At 39.1% G+C, this 22,025-nt stretch overlaps 1 protein-coding gene across 3 annotated transcripts in view; it reads left to right on the forward strand.

The window, feature by feature from the left end:
- The window catches only part of efl1 (elongation factor like GTPase 1), a 102,067-nt gene that overhangs the window by 19,084 nt on the left and 60,958 nt on the right, over positions 1-22,025 (forward strand). For all 3 annotated transcript variants that reach the window (XM_040134464.1, XM_040134458.1, XM_040134473.1), the window contains exons 13-15: positions 5,471-5,628; positions 6,166-6,329; positions 7,957-8,092. In XM_040134464.1, the coding sequence (XP_039990398.1) occupies positions 5,471-5,628; positions 6,166-6,329; positions 7,957-8,092 (458 nt within the window). The remainder of the gene's footprint in view (positions 1-5,470; positions 5,629-6,165; positions 6,330-7,956; positions 8,093-22,025) is intronic.

The raw sequence follows: 22,025 nt of genomic DNA on the forward strand, positions 1-22,025 counted from the left end.
ATCCAACTACTGTATTTTGACAGTTCTAAGCAGCTGGTAGTCACACAGAACGATATTGTCATGCTGAGATCAAGTTCTGTGGTAAATATTCTAACTGGAAAGTCCATTCACTCAACTATTCCTGGAGCTTTCCTGTATCCGATCGCCTTTTAAGCAAATTGAACCTGCACAGATTTGTGTCCCTACGGTCGAGAACTGGTTAGACATCCAAAATGCAGAAACCAAAGTAAAATATGTGTTTTTTATGGAAATGGCGCCAAATGATCAGCACTGTATGAAGAAGGCTACAGGTTTACCTTGTTTTATGTCCACTGTCAGGGTCGTTTTCCAGTAGAGCTAGGCTGAAATTCTAGTAAAGAAAATGCCAAAGATATGCTTTAGGTATTATAGAAGCAGTGTCTCCATCACGTAGCCTGCCCACCGGAGAACAAATCTAGCTGGGGAATGTCCTGCTAAGTAACCAAATTTAAGTGATCCTTATCAAAATATTTATGTGATGTGTTCCTGTAAAGTAATGAATATCGTCATTATCAGATTTTTTAAACTTTTTTTCAAATTCTCAAATATTCACATCAGTATTGCCCTCAAAAAACCATTACTGATCTGGTGCTACTTTACATTGTGCTTGCTGTAGAATTGTCCAAGGCGCAAACTACAGTGAAGAAGTGGAGGAAACTGTTCAGTATTCTCTGTGGATTATTCAGAGTAATGCGGTCACTGTTTCTTGTTGCTGACCACTGTCAGCACCAACAACAACCAAAAAACAATCCATTTACCTCCATTGCATTGTGGAGGCAAAATCACCAAATTATCTGCATGGCTAGATAGATGGCTAGAGGAAATCTGTTTTCTTGTGGTGAACAAAAATGACAGATGACTGATAACTGACAGATACTGAGTACAACACAGCTACCACATAAAGATGTATAATAATAATGAGACTAATAATAAAGCTAGTAATTAAACAATAGGGCTAATAATTCTAATAAAACTTAATATAATAATAGTAATAATAATCATAATAATTGAAGCAGTGATTGTTGAGAAGGATCATGGGGGTAATAGGTGGTTTGCAGCCATAGATCCACACTCTTCAGCATCAGGGGCAGAAATACCTGCAAAAAGCGACAGGAGGAGAGAGGAGAGAGACGAAATAGCACAAAACTACGGGAGAGAGAAGAAGTCAAGTTAGTAACGAGAAATGATTGGATATGATAACAACACATGGTGAAACAATCAAATGTTTCAATCAAGGAAGCACCTAAGATGACAGTAGGAAACTTATGTGCAAGGAGGCAAATTCAAGTAGTTTATAATATGCCCTTGACATAACGTTTGCTTCACTAATGGATATTGGTATTGTAGTCTGCCATCTGTTCTCTGTATTGGCATCTCTGTCACTGGTGAACCTTTACTTCCAGTTTCTCTTTTACTGTAGGAGATTTTCTTGGTTCTTTCTCCCTGAATGGGATACAGTTATTAGCCCTGCCCGATCCGTGTGTCCTTCTTGGAAGTGAATTAACTCTTGCACAGTCAGTGATAAATGGAGTCGGCCTGGTCTGGCCTGGCCTGCCTGTCTTTAGGATCTGATTACACTCAAATATCACATAGCTCCCTGTTTCAGTGTCTGGCCCATTAATCTAAGCCGGGTGTCACAGATCTGCTACTTCTTTCAGTGAGATGAATAGCAAAGCCGTCCTAACACTTAAAAGGCCGGGATGACATTTTACAGCAAAAAGTGGCGTGCCGCCATTTCTCAGTAGAAGCAGATGCTTACAGGAGTCTGGGTTTGATGTTGGGGAATCATCACAGTGTTGGTCCCAGTGTTGGTTTAAATGGCATGGCCTGTGAAGCATGTGTGTGAGCAATTAGTGGGCCAGAGAAAGCTCTTCTCTCTGCCTCATTGTGCACCGTAGAGTGATCTGCATTTGCTAAACTGTACCAAAGTTGTGAACTGCTCCAGTGTAGTGAACTCATGTGACAAATTTTTTTTAGCTGTCCTCAACTAATAATTGTACCAGCATACCAGTTTGACAAAAAGAAGTCTGCAACATGCCACAGCTAAGGATCATTCCAATTTATTGCAACTTGGCTCTTATTTTATGTAATTTAGGTTGTTTGTAATTTGTGGTTGCTGAGATCTGTGAACTGACTAACTTTGTTGATGTTAAAAGAGCATTTTAGTTTAAGATGCCTTAACTGTTGTTATAATAGTTAATATTGTCTCTTCAGCAGTACACAGTATATGGATGGTTAAGATAACCTGCTTGAGTGTAGTTTTATGATAAAATATCGATTTTAAACATCTCTACACATTAAATCTTGCACCCTAGGGCAGTCCTTGCCTAAAACATATGTGAATACACTAATATAACATCTCAATGTCTAATAAGCATAAGGAATACTGGAAATAGGAAATGGGGAAAAGATAAATCATTATCCATGTTCCAAGATCAAAAAAAAGAATGAAAACAAAAAGAGAAAACAAAAGAGCCGAAAAATAAAAACATTTTTCAGGCCTCCTCTTTCTTCCTCAGGCTTCCGTGGTTTTGGGCCCATAGAGCATGAGCACCGGCGTCCTTCTATAACTTAGCCAGCTGACTTCCTGCTGACTCCTGGAACATATGAATGGCAGAAAAATAATTAAGTGATATAGCTCTTGAAGACATAAAAAAATGTCAACATTAAATGCTGTAGGCTGCCAGTACAGCGTTTTTATAATTGAATTTGATAAGGGTTTTGAAACGATTCAGATTTTAAAAGCGTTGCTGATTTAGATTCAATCCATTCATCTTACCCATTACAGTGTCTGCCTTAATTACCTTAAAAGTTGCATTTTTGTAAATAGTTAAGCTGCAATAAACACAAAATTGTAGATACGTCCAATCTTTTTTGACTTCTTTTATGTGTGTGCCTTTGTTAACTAACACCACAAAAATTGTGGCCTTTGCTCTCTCTGTAATGTTTATGGTCCAATCTCTGTGCTGAAATGTGGAAAAAATCATGACATTGAGGTTTTGTCCTGTGTGGTGATGTAGCTTATATAACACATACAGCTATATAATTTTTTTTTTTTTTTTCAAGGGAAGGCTTTGTGGATTTCTCATATTTGGCATAAGATTTGCTTGTGTGGTGTGAGAGTGGGAGACAGAGCCTGAAAGCACAGGTGCAAACAGACAGGGAGTAGATCTTTGTGAGAATTGCTAGTAAACAGCAAAATCTCAATTCCTGGTATTCAACAGTAGGAGGAAGGAAATACGTGTAGGTTTAAAAAATCTGTACTGGATAACATCTTTTAGATTGATGAAAGAGGAGAGTGGCAGAAATGACACGGATATACAGAGACTGTACCCTGCAACTAAGGCCTCTTCTTGAATTTGGACCCAGATCATTCCTGGATGCTATACACAATATGAACATCCCATCCGTCACAACATTGCAGGATAAAGTGTTCAATGTAGTCTTCTAGACCTTAAGGGACTGTCCAGTATTAACATTTTTTAAGTGAGAACTCCTTTTATTAGAAGAGTCTTTTCCATCATGACAGCTAAACAGCTAACTCAAATTTATAAATTTAACCTTTAACTGATATATCTCATTACAGGGCTTTCATGCAAATGTCAGAAAGAATATTACATCAGTCACTGCTCAGTTACATTTTCATACACTCAATCCAGAATGGAAAACCTCTTCCATCAAAATCCTTTAGTGGTAAAAGCTGAAGTTTTGCGTACAGCTTTAATATCAATATATTGTCTAATTTTCCAGCACACTTTCTCCTCCCTTTTCACTATGTTAAAAGGTCTCTTTGTGGCTGCGATCATCAAACTCCAGTGTTTGGAAGCCATTACTTCATAACCACAGCAGGCAAGGCCAGAAACCAAGTCCTGGCATTCCCATTATTATCAATGAGAGACTGATTTGGCCTCCCGAAGATAAAAGCAGTGACTTTGCTGTGGTCTGATGGGAAGCATGAAGCCTTGTACAGTAGGTACCACACAGCGAAGTGTTTATTTAGATGTTCAAGCAGTCCTAGGCTCCAATAAATATCACACTATATTGATAACCCTCACTTAAAAATCTGACTTCTTTTAGTGTGTTTGTCTTCTTGGTTTTGGAGCAACTAGTGTGAGAGAAGTGAGCTTTGCTGGGTGAGATGACTTGTGTAGTTTGAAGCTCTAAGTCAGCTAGAAGTTAGTTATTTGATCTTAAAGCCAGGCCATCATGCAGTGGGGTTTGCTCTTTTGTAGTTTCCTGTTAGAGTCCTGAATTCAGACTGTGGTCCCTTTTTATATCCAATTCATGCAAAAGAGAGGTGCAGTGAGTCCAAGTGAGTCGGCGGGGCTGCTGCTGTTGTCCGGTACAAATTACGGGCTGTTTTTAGTGGCTTGTCATCATGGAACTGAACTCTGTGTTGGATGCCGTCATTCAGGCCTATTGTGAGCAGCTGTGTTGCTATAGTCACTGTGGGCTTTTTGAAGAGGGTATACACAAACACACATACACTAAAACTCTGACCACACTGCACATGCACACACAGACTGCACTGCATACACACAAACTCACAGGTCATGTAGCAAAGCTAATGCGGGAATAATTGTGTTCTGTTTTAACAGCTTACCCCTGAGTCCCACTCTCCCATTGTCCAGTACTGGGACATTGTTGCAATACACGTCGGATGTGTTCATATACAGAATGACACCATATCAGTTCAGTCATACAGTGGAATTTAGAATTGTAGTTAGTAAGCTTTTTAAAATAAACACCTGGGAACAGATGATCGATATCACATTTTATTTAATGAATGGCTGGCCATGATAAAAGAGAAGGAGAAGAATGAGAAGGAAAAGGAAAAAAAGAAAGAAAAGGAAGAATATTCATGATTTGAGTAGCCTTCATCATAAAGTAATTTGAACGCAGTCAAGATGCTTTTGACTTTTTGACTGTGCTACAGATGTCTGATATAATAATTCTGTTGGTTTATTAACATGTCACTCGGTTAAGGCAGTACTTAGTCTAAAGCCAGCTTTGTGATATAGGATAGCCTGTATTTAGCACAGACTTGGCTGGCTAAGGCTGACACAAGGACTTCATGAAAAAATGTAGCCGCATGCTATAATATCCTCACGCTCCCCAGCTCCAGCAAAAAATGCATTTTCATCCTGCATTGGATAAGACTTCAAACTCATGGAGCTATTGCTCTAACTGGAATTGCCAGACCATATTTAATCTTCTCACCATTACCTGAAACAACATATACTAACAAGATAATAATTACAACCACAGCCTTTACTTCATCTTTTCCAACTCTTTCTATGGTTTCAGCTGACACCCTGCTCCTCAAACTGCATTTCTGACCTCAAGGACACAGCTGCTATCTGGGGGTCTGAAGGGATTCTGACCTCTGTCTGTGTGTGTGTGTGTGTGTGTGTGTGTGTGTGTGTGTGTGTGTGTGTGTGTGTGTGTGTAGGCCGTTGACCCATGAAGAGATTGCCCAGCGCAGAGAGCTTGCTAGACAGAGACATGCTGACAAGATGGCAGGTGATCAAACAACAGCAGAGAGCCACAAAGACCTCACCCTCTCAGGGAGTATGTCACAGGAAGGCCAACCTGCAGGACTAAGCACAAGTAAGCTCATCTTTCCACTCACTGACTAATTTCTATCTCTCACTTTAACATCTTTTTATTTCTCTAAATTCACAACAGTTTGACAAATGACTAGTACCAAAATTGGATTAAGTTTGCAAATAGGTGACAGGTATTGGTGAATTATAAATAATTAAATATGACAGGGAGCTGTAGAAAAAAGGTAGAGGTGTAAGTATGAGTGAAATATTAGATAAAAGTAGAGCATTTAATCCATGGCACAGTAACATCATTAACCCAATTTTTTTAACCGAATACTGGCAAAAAATATTATGATACTCTCGAGCCAATGAGAAGGCTCTCTTAAAATTTTTTACATGCAAAAATTTTGGATGAATGATTGCTAATAACTACATGGATTTAAAAAGCAGTTAGAGGCATTAATCGTTCTTTGGATGCAGCTAAAATTGTTAAATGTTTCAGACTCAACCAAATAAGAAAAAAGATAGATGGTTCCCTGTTACTGACTCTCACAGGAACACTTTCTGTGTATGTGTCTGTGTTGTTTCTTTCTGTCAGCTAAAAATGGGAGTCTGACATTGAAAGATTCAAAGCCAGAGGAGGAAGAGGAGCAGAGGGAGACCTTCATAGCGTTTGCCAGGGTCTACAGCGGGGTGGTCAAGAAAGGACAGAGAGTATTTGTGCTGGGACCAAAGTATGACCCTGTTAAGGGCATGAGCATGGTAAACCTGCACTTATAAATCAACCTTTTTCAACCTTTACAGTACATGCTCCACACTTCTCTTGTGTCTGTGTAATGCATAGATCTGTTATAAAGTTGCAACTTTTTGCCATTGAAATATTATCACGGATATACCAGTGTTTATCATAAAGTGAATTTACTATTCATGACTTGTAAAATAGAAATTTCCCATTTCCAAAATATCTTTTTTTAGAGAAGTTGGCAGTTTCCATGATATTCTTTGGTCTGTTTCACACCTGTAGTTCTGTAGTTGGTTGGGACCAGGTAAAAAAAGATCTGTTGTTGTCTTTTAGTTCTTATCTGTTTTGTGTTTACACTGACTTACTACAAGCAAACCAAGAGCTATAAAGATGATGTCACATAGAGTGATTGGTATGTTAACTGAGAGTGCTACATGGACCCGCAGGGGAAAATAAATTCTGGTGACTGACAACAAGTTATATAACATTTTACTGAACCTCATGTATTTGATTATCTTCTCCGGTGTCACAAGAGCAACAGTGGACTCAGCGCTGAACTGCATTTGGAATGGCAGCTTGTTGAATCTGTCCTTTGGTCGAGTGTGGGAGGTTTCAGCTGTGTTTCTGCCCTTAGGGTCAATGTTCCACCTTGACAAAGTAACAAACAAAATATGAAAACTAATTATATTAATAGGAAATTGTCATTTAATTAACTTTTCACAAAATGTCTGTGTTACAGGGAAGGTTATCAATACATATTAAGAGATATATATTTGAATATTCTGTGTTTTTGAAAAATCAGTTTAAAAAAAGGAAGCTGAAAGATTGCAGAATTCGGTGATTTTTTTTTTTTTTTTTTTTTTTAACTAAAAAATAGAGGTTTAACCTTTTTACATATTCACAGGTAAAGTTTAAACATTGTAATATGTAAATATTATTTTAAAAAGATGGTTGTAATGTTGTTCTGTATTTATGGTCAGTTATATTTCTCTTAAATATGGTATTCTGTAAAAATCTGTCACATGACCTCAAGTGTAGGAGAGTTGAAGTGGGGGAAAAAAAGATGCTACTTAAAACTCTAGAACTTGCCTCAGAATCATCACATTTCTACGTTTCTTCAGTATCAAAGTAATCCAGTGATAATGTCAGTACATCAGTCTAGAAACAATATAAGAGACCTCACGGATAAAGGAAAGGTAGCCATAAACATTAGACAAATAAAGACTGGTATACTGGAGAAGAGTTGCAACAGGTTTGATTTGGATGAGTTCAAAATGACTGCCAATACTCAAGTGTCCCAACAAAGCTGGCCTACAGCTAGACAAAGCAGAAACATTGGAATGCACCACTGAAGATAAAGCAATGATTGCTGATTTATCACAGCAATTGCGGTTTTGATACTTGAGGAAGTCATGGTGGCCTTGTAATACAGACATTGCAGAACATCTAAGCCCCCTCTCAGCTCCTGCAGTGACATTAGACAAATCATTAAATTGACTGTTTCCTTTTGACTTTGTTTTTTACATACCGACTGGACGGGAAAAGGAATGTTAACCTAGCTATTCATGCATTGTGATCCCAAATAACCTATGACTGCAAATGCTCCATTTGTGAGCCTTTGCTCATCCATTCTCTCTTGTCTGCCAGCTGCCAGAGAGTTGCAGTGCATCAGACCGTGTGCCTGAGGTGCCTCATCTTGCCTGTTGTTCCATGGAAAGCATCTACCTACTGATGGGCAGAGAGCTAGAAGAGCTGGAGGAGGTGCCTGCAGGAAATGTCCTAGGTAAACATGTGTTTCTTCATTCTGCTTACTGAATTACTGTGGCTGTTATTCCTTGTCTTATTAGACAGAGTTTGGGTCACTTGTAATCTAACCTGGTTAGAGATTTTGGAATCAGGTGAGCAGTCAAAACAGATATGATTATAGTCTTAGAACTTCGAAAAAGTGTAATTAACGAGTCTGTGTTCAGTGATGAGTCTAATCTGGTGTACATCATGTGGTATAGAGCTGTCAAGTAGGAAGAATTATTTTGGGCTTTCAGGAAAGTAAAAATTCTTCAGTTGTCTCATAGATAATGTTACGTTACTGGCAGTTGGAACACTTCTGAGACTTGCAAGGGTATGAAACACTGATTGAATCATGAGTACAAAAGATGAGCAACTTTGCTAGAAAATATATGGTTCTTTGATTAAAAAGTCAAAAATACAAGAAACGCAGTCACCAAGCTTCAAATTGTTTATGTGAAATTAAATATTAAGTAGAAATCTGATAAAACATTTAGCAGTTCAGGTCACTTAATTATTGGATTTTAGGTCAATTATGGATAAATTCAGCAATACAATGTTGTGTTTTGTTTTTGGTTGCAACAATGAAGCGTTGTGAATTTACTACAACTTAGTCGAGACAGAGACTGTGTTAGTGGTTTGTATTGGCAGAGAATTTAGCAGGTAACTAACCGTAGTTTTTCATGATGATCAAAGAAATATGCAGATTTAAAGAGCTGTGAGATCCGTTTCTATCTACATTTTTATAATTCATCTCTAAGGATGTACAAAGACATAAATGGTATTTTACAACAAGTAACAAATACAACATAGAACAAGGGAGCCCTTCTTTTTGCTGTCGTGAGGTCTTCATCTTCCTTTTTAGTGCGTATTTGTCGAATGCGTCTGTGTATGCAGACCCCCAACTGTAGTATGTATAGAAGTGCGCGTACGTCCACTTTCTGAATGCTGTCTGCATCTATAAATATGAACAAATTTTCAGTCCCACCAGTCCTACAACGCTCTGATTGGTAAATTGTTTCTCCAACTGTGGAAACAGCCATCAATGAGCACAACACCAGACATACAATATTTTACACCACTTACTATAGGTGTATCTGTTCCTGTCTGACAGATGACCTAAACACTTCTGATTTAGACAAGTGATTTAGAGAATTAGCACCCTTCTATAGTGGGAAAGGAAGTGAATTATTCTTGGTTTTTGGTGCTTTTGTTGTGGTTAGACCCAATCGGTCAATTTCAGCTTATCAGGAATATATTGGTATGCAGGGCCGATAAGTAACAAGAAATTACAAGCAGAAATGTCAAAGATATATTTGAGGTAATTTAGAAACAGTGACACAATTACATTACATCTAATGCACACTGACAAGTTTTTTTTTTTAACTGTATAATGTTAAAGTTCTGACTGTTCAAACATTTTATGCAGAAAGGTCAGTTTCCTAGTCTCAGCCTGTGAAAAAAGTTGTAAAAATCTTGTGTGGCTCTAGAAGAGCTTTATCATGTCCCAGAAAATAACCCTGACGATGTCAACAGGATTATCTCGGCTTGGACTTCAGATAAATAACTTAGACCTAAAAGTAGCATTACAAACTGAAGGTTTGGAGTTCGAAAGATGTGGACTCATACCAGGAAGGAAGGGTGTAACAAAAAGATGATATTGGTTACATCATGGGAAATGAAGGATTCAGCATTGTTGGAGGTTGACTTAAACTAGGAAGTATAAGTCAGGATGCCCTGACCTCTGCCGCTTTTATTTTGACCGACATGTTGCTGTTGCTGTATATACTTTGCATATAGTGTGTCCCACACTAATGTCATTATTGATTCAGAGTACTACCACTATCCAATATGTTTCTCTCCTGCACATCTCACTCTTAAAACTTATGACCTAAGTTTAAACTCAAACCCAGATCCTTCCTAGATTCCCACATCATTATTTTAAAGCCTGCTCACTGTCCTCCAAGTTTCTGTGAGAACTTGGAACTTTAGAAGGTGAAGCTGAACAAATATGTGTTCAGGCTAAATGATTATACACGTTTGAAGTCTTTCTCTGACAATCACACACACCATCGATAATGAAAATAATCATTAGTTGCAGTTGTACAGCTTTATGCTTCTCATTCTCTCTATGTTTTGCTCCTGTCTCCCTTTATTTCATGAAGTGGAGTAAAAAATTATTAGTAATAAAGTTTCTATTGGTATAGGACTCAAACCCCAGCATTAGTCAGATTCTACTTTGTATGCGATTGCGGCATGTCTAAAATTTGCTAAAATATGTGTGTAGTCTGAACACCCTATAGTGAGTAGGTATTTGTGTGTGCTTGTATATTATGTGTATAATGTGGCATGTTGATTGTAATTTTGTGCATTATTGATGTCAGTTCACATTAATGTTCCTGGGCACTTTAATCAGAGTGCTGGAAATGTTGAATGTAAATCTGACTTGTCTGTGATTCTCCTATTTGACTTTCATGAATAATGAAGGGGATGTGCATTAGGATTTTGACATACAGTCAGTCATCAGTCAGTTTGGGTGTAGGGCAGAATGCACAGTAGGAACAAGTTATCAATAAGACAATTACCCTGTGTATGAGCATCACATAACCCCAAGTTCCTTATTTAGTTTGGACTGCCAACTTAGAGATGGGTTGTAAATGGATTTGAGAGTGGTCTGCATAGTACAAACCCTGCAGTTGCAAATACTGTGACTGGTTGCACAGTGATAGTTTTGATCAATAGCTTTGATCTAACATTGCTGGACTTTTCGAATCTTTTAAGTACCACTAATTTTCTATATAAACTATGGGTGTAATAATCCTGTATTTGATTATGGTTGGAAATAGAAAGTACCAATGTGTCAATACTTATCTCTTTAGCATTTGAGCTACCAAGGTGGAATAACATGGACCTCTTGGACATATTTAGTTTTGAGTCAAGTTGACAACTGTTTGGATGAATTTAGCATCACCAGTTCAGTCAGGATGCTAACGTAAAGGTTTTTAACCATTTATTACAGCAATATGCATTTTAGTTTGGTGGCTTGGCTCTGCTCATGTGATGCTCTGGAAAAAATCTGAGTAAGCTTGACACAGGCTGTCCCTTACTCCTACAAAACTACTGTAATGCCATTCCCATCCGCTTAAGTTTTAATTAGTGTTTAGTACTAATTAGCAAATGTTAGCATGTTAAAATGCTAAACTTGGATTGTGAACATGGTAAAAATTAAAAGTGCTAAACATCGGAATGTTAACATTGTCACTGTCAGCATGTTAGCATGCTGATGTTAGTATGTGCATTTCAAGCCCAGTAACACTCTGAAGCAAAAACTTGTCCATCCTAAGGACAAAATACCCAGGCACAAGCAATGTAGTTTACGCAGTCCAATGCAGCGAGGAGTGCACAGACCTGTACATTGGGGAAATTAAACAACCGCTACATAAGCGCATGGCACAACACAGAAGAGCAAGTTCCCCAGGTCAGGACTTAGCAGTCCACCTGCATCTTAAGGACAAAGGACACTCTTTTCAGGACAGTGATGGACACATTTTGGCCAGAGAAGTCCGATGGTTTGACAGAGGAGTTAAAGAAGCCATTTTTGTCAATCTGAAACAACTGTCACTAAACAGAGGAGGTGGTCTGAGACACCACCTTTCAGCCACCTGAAATGTAGTTCGAAGTTCACTCCCCAGCTGAACACCCATCCACACCGGGACACATGTGACCTCAATGACTGATGGCAGGGTGGGTCAACGACTTACTTGTCACCCTAACTACCCTCAAGGTGTTAGCACCCATCCACATGTTGACCAGTGTGATCCTAACGACTCACATCATAACTGGGAAGGTCAGTGACTTGTGACCTCAACAACTCACAAGTGTTACTGATCTCACCAGAGAATAAATACCTGGAACTCCCCACTAGTCAGTAAGAACTGAAGAAGCCTTTCGGATGAGAGGCGAAACGTCTTCAGGAGTTGTGAGTGAGAGCGGAGTTTCTCGTTATTTTCTTTTTAACAGTGGTATTTTGTAATGATTAAGTACCACATATTCAGCTTGTTTCCCCAGGACTCTCAGTGCATTCCACTAAGAAGTTTGATGACAAAGCAGAAAGTTGAACTAGTGGCAGGCAGTGTGGAAACAATTTTTGCCCTGTGCAGATCCACAAAATCACACTCCGTCTTTCTCTGTGTGTCTGGACCTTGTTGGAGCCATCATTCCTGTCCTGTTAGTCGACTGCGGGCAGGGAGGAAGTTGCCGGCGGAGCGCCGATGTGTAAACCCCATCAGACTTGGCATTGATTAGACCTCCATTATTATCTGACGGCTGCAGCAAGTAATTGGAGGGAGAAAGAACTATACACACACACATACACCATTCTCAGACAAAAACACACACAAAGCAGCATTTGATGTGGGAAACAGCATTTGCGAGTTAACCACAAGACAGCGCAATGCACGGACTGCATGACAAAGTGCTATGTTTGTCTTTGTGTGTGTGACGGTGTGTCATGAGAGTGCATTTAGGAGTGAGAACCCATCCCTTATGCCTGTTTTAAATGAATAACAGAAAACATCCACACACACACACACAGAGGCAGACAGACAAGGTAAAAGCAGCTGTTGTACTGTGTTTTGCTGCACCCCCCCCCTCTGTTTCCTGCCAGCTGTTGGAAACAGCACCTCAGGAAATGAAGGCCTCCCATCATGCTCTGGCTGTCTGACAATACAGCTTTGAATCCAACCTGCAGCCTCAGTGATCCACTAGAGGTTTCTCAATCCAGGTGAGTGTCTCACTGGACATCAGTGAAAGATGTTGGTCGGAATGAGCTGTCGTAAAAAAATTTCATTGGTCCTTTAAATCAGCAAAGATGTTGGATATGTTTTACAAGAATATTTATATACATAACTGACTCAAAACTGTGGTCTGTAGCTTACAAATGTTTTATTATACAAAAAACATGACTACACATTTCATAGGATCTTTTGGGATAGTGAAATGCATTGCTATCAGCCACAGTGTCACTCTTGATACTACCAGGTGACACCAAAGTACTACACACAATGTCTTGAAAGCTGCACTAATCAATTTTTATGGATCAATGGATGTAAGACTTTGTGTAATATTAAAGGAGTTACTTACGAAGACAAATCCACAGACAATTATGACCCAACATCACAGTTCTCCTTAGCTTTTAGTCACTCTAGCTAATTTAGTGAAACTAACTGGGTTTCCAGCTTGCAACTCTGCTGTCATCCACCTCGTTTCATGCAACAGCAGGCAGCTGTTTTCAGTGAAAAGGATGATAAACCCACCATATGCCAACTGCCCAACACCAAACTGCAGACAGCAAAGTAAAAGAATAGCTGTTGAACATAGTGAAGCATTTAGCAGCTAAAGGAGTTGGTGGAGACCAAAATAAACAACACAGTAGTAGATAGTCACAAGTGATACTACATTTTCTTGACATTATTACTTGATGTTCCTAAAGTATGGAATTTTCCAATAACACATAGTGGCTTCATACAAACAAAATGTAATCAAAATATTTTGAATATATTTTCATAAAATAATGTCCCTACAGCTGTCACTACATATTACTAAATAGACATATTTACTTATTGGACTTTCAAGTGTGGGAATATTGTATTTAAAAAAAACAGTCAAAAAAAACAACTAGGGAGCATCAATCTTTCATCCTTCATTAAAGGGTCCGTTGTGGAACACTTCCAAGTTCAGTTGTTGTCACTGCAGATGGGACTGTGGTGGATTTAGCAATATGGCCCCATGGCACCATTTTGATGTTAGACCCTATTCATAAGTGACAAATGCTTTTTAGTTTTAATAGACAGCGCAAGTTGTAGTTTGTAGCTATGCTAGCAGTCTGGCATTAGGAATGGCAAGGTTGGTTGGTCAGTTGGTCAGTTATGTCAAGGGCCAGTTTGCTAATATTTGCATGCAAAAACCAAACTAAGGTGGTGAACATCGTAAATGTTACATAGCTAGTAAAAAAGGAAAGGGAGTCTAATCTATCCTAAGGATAGCTGTGGATCACAGAATTTGGTTTTGCAGCAGATGGAGGTGTTTAGAAGTTATAATTCATCTGACAGGTTCTTTCCTGATCATGATCGTATTAGCAAGTTGTTCAGCCACAGTATTTGTCACTTCTCTTATTTTTCATGGCTGTTATCAGTTATAACCACAGTAACCTTGCTCACTCGCTACTCCAAGGATGTCTTTCTTTCTCTTTCATTTTTACTTTTTTCTGCTGTCTTAATTATACAAATCTTATATTGATATATTTTAGTTAATTACTCATGTCAAACTGCAGTTTAGAAATGATCTGTGTGAACAGTAGTGTATTTTTATGCTGGAGCTGTTTTTCATAGTTTGGGCTAGGCCTCTTAGTTCCAATGAAGGGAACTCTTAAGGGATAAATCCATTTTATTTCAACCTGGCCTGTTTCCCATAAATGTGGCTGATGTGGCCCAATGGGTCCTGCTATTTTTGTACTTGCATCTCTGTTGTAGAGGTTCTGGGTAACGAAGACTTGCCCAAAACATATATCAGCTTCATCATCCTACAGCTTTCCAAATGAACATGGTGTTTGGTGCTGGTGGGTTTCACATATTATAATCCCTGACATAACGGTTTAAGTTTAATTTCTCTTTGGTAGGACCGTAAGAGCGGGGCCAACCTTATAAATGTGAATGTCCTTGACTAACTGAGTGATGAAGTTACACCATTGCTCGGCCAATGCTGCTTGACTGAGTGCTGAAGTTAAGCCATTGGTGGGTCAGCAGAGTGTTTGAGTTTCCTCATTGGCAGTTGCTCTGTCTAAATGAATTGGCGCTAATAGTTTCTACATCTTCAGAGGGGCTTTTACAGACATGGTTGCCAATTTAGCACCTTTGACGCTAGATTTAGTGACTTTTCAGAGCCCCTTAGCAACTTTTTTCCTTTTTTTTTTTTTTTTTAGCACCTACTGACAAATCTACTGAATTTTTGGTTAAACCTTTAATTTATGCCTATGGTGATTTTGTCAGATGACGTTGCGGTTATAAAATCAGGATTTAAGCAGTGCAGAGCAGCAGCTTGGAAATGGCATGGAAGAGACTGCTGCTTAACATGTAGTCTGGAAGGGCCATGTTTCAGTCCCTATTTCATACTTGTTCTGGTGTCTAACAACAGAAACAGAAAAACATGTAAATAAGAACAGCTTTAAATTTTGACACTTCCAGTCAGGTTATCATCCCTATCACAGCACGAAAACTTCTTTTATTAAGGCCCTAAATGGCATTCAAATGAACACTGATTCAGGCAAAATTTCAGTCCATGTGTTACTGCATCTCAGTGCTGCTTTTGACATTGTTGACCATCAAGGATGGAGGGAACACCATTTTTCCAAAAGATGTCCCTTATTCCGTGTTGTAAAGTACAAACCGTTTTTTAAGCAAACATCTAGAGGAAAATGTAGGTAGTTGACTACTGACATTAATCTTGCACTTACTGTATTTCTACCATTGCCGAAACTGCCGACTGAAAATTACATTATCGTAAGTGCCTAGTGAAGTCCTTTGTAACATTACTTGTACATTTATTTTTGAAAAGACCTATATAGATAAAATTTAATTTTTGTTATTATGATGATAATGATGAAGAATATGAAAATATAAAGTTAGTTAGTAAAGTTGGTGATGGAGTGAAAAAGGCGGAACTCAACTATGAAGGCACAGTGCAGTACCCTGATCTCAACCACATCCAACACCTTTGGGATGAACTGGAATGCTGACTGAGTCAGACCTTATCACCTACCATCAGTGATGGTCCGCACTAATGCTCCTGTGTCTGAATGAGAGCAAATTTCTGCAGTCATGTTTAACATGGGGTGGAAAGACAGAAAGAATGGAGGAATTTATAGAAGATCCCATAGTTTAGGAATGACACATTCAACTCAAAGACTTACAACTGTGATGTTAAGGTGTCCACATACTATTGGCCATATGGTGTATCGTAAAAGTATGTTAAATTACACTACAGAGGGCAGTAGAGGCCTAAACCAGCCCTAAAATTTAAGAGCTCATACAGCAGATGTGTGTTGAAGAGGTTTTTTTTTTCCTTGACTGATTTTAGGATTTTTCTATCATGTCTCTCTTTGCTAAAAAAAAAAAAAAAAATCTTCACTATATCGGCACACAGTTTGGTGTAATATTTCCCAGTAAGAGGCAGAATGGCATGTATTTGGGCTCACACACACCAAACTGTGGAAACTCTCTGAGTAACTTAACAAAAGTCCTTTGTTTAATTCTGTTCAGTGTTTTCGATTAGTACCATACACCCAACCAGCTTGGGGATTTATCTGTGATTGCAGCAGAGGGAAAACACAAAGCCAGCTCAGTGGTGTTTGATGGTGAGCTTAGTAAGGCCAACAGTTTGTCACAGGGGTTAAAGACCTGGGCAACATCAAACTCTCATCATAAGGACCTAATGCGAAGCAGCTGTCTGAAGAGACCGAGCTACCGCCTGAGTCATCCACATCAGTCCTCAGGGAGGAAAAAAAGGAGTCTGAGTAAAATGAATGATGCTGATTCAACATTGGGCAACTTTATGAAAACATTTGTTTTGCATTAGGCTTCTCTCTCGGCATGCCAGCGGTGACTAGTGTCCCAGATCTTTAGCAAAACACCAACTGAATGATTTTACTGATGTCAACCACACCAGGGTGACGGCAAAAGCCAGCTGGGTTCATCTCAGTGCAGTAAAGATCACATCATTAATAATGACACTCTCTCTTGTAGTGTTCCACTTAAGACAGTAGAACATCTTTGTAAAGCACGCCCCTGTACTCCATCACTGCGAAGTGCAGTTGTGCTTTTTAATCTTCTGTTTGTAAATTGTGGCATTTCAAGATAAAAACTGTTTATTTTAGGATAATTTTTAGCTGGGTTGCATAAAACTTCAAGACTTTTCTTCTTAAAATGATAATCTAACATTTTGAAGATATTTTGCTGTCTCACTTATGGTCAGATGATTGATATCACATTCATCTCAGTACTGTCATACATTTGTTCACTTTTCCACTTATGGTAGAAACTTGTAATAACAATTTGTACCTCAAGAGGCGATAGTGAGTGACTGGAGTGTACAGTCTGCCCTCAGGATGAAGTAGTAGTAACTGCAAGTAGGCTATAAACCTGTGTTGCAGCCATCCTCTCTTGACATTCAACCACTCCTAAAGCTCAGTTACTGATGCTGCTGCTCTAGCTGCTCTCTCTCTCCCTCGCACACCTCAACCTCTCGAAGAGCAAAGAGTGCATTTCCTTGTTTCTTATGATGGGGTGGACACCCCAACTATCTGGCAATATGCTGCCCCCTGTTTGTTTGGAGTGTGAATTTGACAGTTGACCAGCTCCTATACATTGACCCCTTTCACCTGCTTCTATCTCAGACCCCTTCACTTTTTTCACATTGTGTTATGTTGTGGTCTTATGCTAAAATCTTTTTAATTCATTTTTTTCATCATCAATCTATACTCAATACCATAATGACAAAGCGAAAACAGAATTTTAGAAATTGCAAATTTATTAAAAAGGGAATACTGAAATATCACAATGACATAGTTATTAGACCCTTTACTCATATTTAGTTGAAGCACCTTTGGCAGCGGTTACAGCCTCAAGTCCGTCAAGTCTTGAGTATGACACAACAAGCTTTACACACCTGGTTTTAGGGATTTTCTGCCATTCTTCTCTGCAGACCCTCTCAAGCTCTGTCAGTTTGGATGGGAACCATTTGTGGGCAGCCATTTTCAGGGCTCTCCAGAGACGTTCGATTAGGTTCATGTCAAGGCTCCGCCTCGGCCACTCAGGGACATTCACAGAGATGTCCCAAGCCACTCCTGCACTGTCTTGGCTGTGTCATTGTCTAGATCATTGACCTGTGGGAAGGTCAGTCTTCGGTCCAGTCTGAGGTCTTGAGAGCTCTGGACCCGGCTTTCATTAAGGATATCTCTGTACTTTGCTCTGTTCAGCTTTCCCTCCACCCTGACCAGTCTTACCTGGCCCTGCTGACGGAAAACACCCTCACAATATAATGCCGCCACCACCATGCTTCACGGTTGGGATGCTATTGTGCACTTGATGAGCAGTGACTGGTTTCCTAAGGACATGATGCTTAGAATTGAGGCCAAACAGTTTGATCTAGTTTTCCTCAGACTAGAGAATCTTGTTTCACACAGTCTGAGTGTCTTCTAGGTGCTTTTTTTTTGCAAACTCCAAGTGAACTTTAGGAAGAGTCCACGTTGTTTCAAACTTCTTCAATTTAAGAATTATGGAGGCCACCGGGCTTTTGGGAACCTTCAACGCAACAAAAATTATTTTGTAGCCTTCCCCAGATCTGTGCCTCGACACAATCCTGTCTCTGAGCTCTACAGGCTGCTCCTTTGACCTCATGGCTTGGTTTTTGCTCTGATATGCATCGTCAGCTGTGAGAGCTTACAGTAAGGTTCATAAGTATTTGGACAGTAACACAGTTTTTGTAATTTTGCCTCTGTACACCTCCAGAATGGATTTGAAATGAAGGAGTCAAGATGCAACTGAAGTGTCGACGTTCAGCTTTAATTCGAGGGGTTCAACAAAAATATTGCAATAAACATTTAGGAATTACAGCCATTTTTATACATAATCTCTCATTTTCAGAGGCTCAAAATTAATTGGACAATTGAGTGACAATCAGTTTCATGGCCTGGTGTTGCCTGTTCCCTCATTATTTGATAACAGATTAGGCAGATAAAAGGTCTGCAGTTGATTCCAGGTATTGAAATTGCATTTGGTGGCTGTTCATGGGAACTCTCAATATGCTCAGCAACACCAAAAGGCCTGGAAGACCACGGAAGACAACTAAGGGGATGATCACAGAATTCTTTCAGTGGTGGAAAAAAAACCCTTTCACAACATCTAGCCAGGTCAAGAACACTCTCGAGGAGGTAGGCGTATCATTGTCAAGTCCAAAATCAAGAGACGCGTTCATGAATGTAAATATAGAGGGTTTACCATGAGGTGCAGACCATTGGTAACACTCAAAAACAGAAAGGCCAGTGTAGACTCTGCCAGAAAACATCTAAAAAAGCCTGCCCAGTTCTGGAAAAAGATTCTTTGTGCAGACGAATCCAAGATCAACTTGTACCAGAATGATGGGAAGAGAAGAGTATGGAGAAGGAAAGGAACGGCTCATGATCAAAAGCATACCACATCATCTGTCAAACATGGTGGAGGCAGTGTCATGGCATGTGCATGTATGGCTGCCAATGGAACTGGGTCACACGAGTTTATTGATGATGTGACTGCTTATAGAAGTAGCATGATGAATTCTCAAATAAATAGGGCTTCACTATCTGCTCAGATTCATGCTGCAAAACTGATAGAACAGTGCTTCACTGTACAGATGAGTAATGACCCAAAATATACTGCAAAAGCAACCCAGGAGCTTCTCAAGTCAAAAAAGGAATAATTTTCAATAGCCAAGTAATTCACGTGACCTCAACTCAACTGAGCTTGGTTTTCACTCAAAGAAGCAGCAACTGAAGGCGGTTGCAGTAAAGGCCTGGCAAAGCATCTCAAGGGAGGACACTCAACATTTGGTGATGTCCATGGGTTCCAGAGTTCAGGCACTCATTGACCGCAAAGGATATTATGTTGGTTCGTCCAATTACTTTTGAGCCTCTGAAAATGAGGGACTCTAATGAGGGGATAAAAATGGCTCTAAATCCTAAACGGTTAATGTAATGATTTTGTTAAACCCCTTGAAATAAAGTTGAAATAAATAATCTTGATGGCTTTGTTTCAAATCCTTTTTGGTGGTCTACAGAGGCAAAATTATGAAAATTGTGTTACTGTCCAAATACTTATGGAGCTAACTGTAAATAGACAGGTGCGTGCCTTTCCAAATCATGTCCAATCAATTGAATTTACCACAGGTGGACTCTAATCAAGGTGTAGAAGCATCTCACAGATAATCAAGAGAAATGGAAGGCATTTGAGCTAAATTGTGTCATAGCAAGGGTCCTAATACTTATGTCAGTATGATATTTCAGTTTTTCCTTTTTAATAAATTTGGGGAAAAAAATCTGAAATTCTGTCTTTGCTTTTTCATTACGGGGTTTTGTGTAGATTTGTCATTATTGGGTAGAGTGTAGATTGATGAGGAAAAAAATGAATTAAAATGATTTTAGTATAAGGCTTCAACATAAAATGTGAAAAAAGTAAAAGGTGTATCTGACATATGCAGATATAGAAAATTAGACTTTGTGCTTCAAAGTTCCTTCTTTACTTTGGAACCAACAGTCTCAACTGAAGGACTGCTGAATGGACAGTTTTCCGACCATGTGACGTGGTTTTCATCAACAGACTGAGTTTAATCAAGAGAAATGGAAGGCATTTGAGCTAAATTGTGTCATAGCAAGGGTCTGAATACTTATGTCAGTATGATATTTCAGTTTTTCCTTTTTAATAAATTTGGGGAAAAAATCTGAAATTCTGTTTTTGCTTTTTCATTACGGGGTTTTGTGTAGATTTGTCATTATTGGGTAGAGTGTAGATTGATGAGGGAAAAAATGAATTAAAATGATTTTAGTATAAGGCTTCAACATAAAATGTGAAAAAAGTAAAAGGTGTATCTGACATATGCAGATATAGAAAATTAGACTTTGTGCTTCAAAGTTCCTTCTTTACTTTGGAACCAACAGTCTCAACTGAAGGACTGCTGAATGGACAGTTTTCCGACCATGTGACGTGGTTTTCATCAACAGACTGAGTTTACTCAGTTGTCGTGGGACAGTAGATGTTCAAGCCTTCAATCATCCTGTACATCTTTAGGACTTGTCCATCCTAGCTTTAAAGTGGAGCTTGGCAGTACACTTTTTAATTAAATAATTGAACCATCAAGCATAAGCCAAATCAAGCTAAAAAAAAAAAAAAGATAAAATAAAAAGTTTATTAAAATCATGAAGATCATGAATCGAGCATGGAAAGTCTAACGGGCTTACTGAGTTTTGCAAGGAGTGAAGGTGGACATGGTAAAAAGTGGACATTGCAAAGGTTCAGTAATTTTTTCCCCTTCGGTATCTGAAAATATTCCTTATTATTAGTGATGGCCATGAATTTTAGGGGAAGCTTGGCAAAGGGAGGCAAGAGTCCCTTGGTTGGTTAAAACTGATGAATATATTTTTCAAAAATCAGCAATGAATTGACTGTGAAGTGAACAGAAATTGAATGGAGCTACCATTTCTACACACAGAGCCTAAATGTGTGTGCACAGTAGTAAGAGTTTTGTGACGCTCCTGACTCATCCGTCTCTTCCTCAGTCGTCCTTGACACAGTTTCCAGTCCCAACTGAGCCCTGCTGGGATCCCAATTCTCGGCCTCATCAGTCCTCTGCTCTCTTCATTGACCACCTCCTCCCTCATGTCCCCTCCTCTTGTCCTTCTCCCCTGCTCTTTTCTTCACTATCTCTCTCTATGTCTAGGTCTCCCTACCACTATCTCTCAATCTGGCTGATCTAGATTTTTATTATCTGCCTTTTTGCCTGAAATGTTGTCTTGACTCTTTGACACTCACATTAACAAGTCTGTTTGTGTGTTTGAGCAAAGATGTAGAGGGAAGGAAAAGAAGAACAATTCTCCCTCATTTAGAATCTTTACTGTCACTGCACATCATTTTCTTCACTTCCAGAACTCCTTACAGAATTAGCAACAGATTACGTCTTCCCATATGGTCCCCACTGTTAGGCTAAAGTCTGTGTTTTTGGTAGTCTTTGTCATGAAAATCTCTGAGAACCCTTGATTCAGACCTCGCAGAAACTCTGAAAAGTGTGTTTGAGTTGAAACGGGAAAATAGTAACAAGATGAAAAGATGTTATTGATGACTTTTACACGT

Source organism: Xiphias gladius, chromosome 1, assembly GCF_016859285.1.
Source record: "Xiphias gladius isolate SHS-SW01 ecotype Sanya breed wild chromosome 1, ASM1685928v1, whole genome shotgun sequence".
Classification (NCBI taxonomy): domain Eukaryota; kingdom Metazoa; phylum Chordata; class Actinopteri; order Istiophoriformes; family Xiphiidae; genus Xiphias; species Xiphias gladius.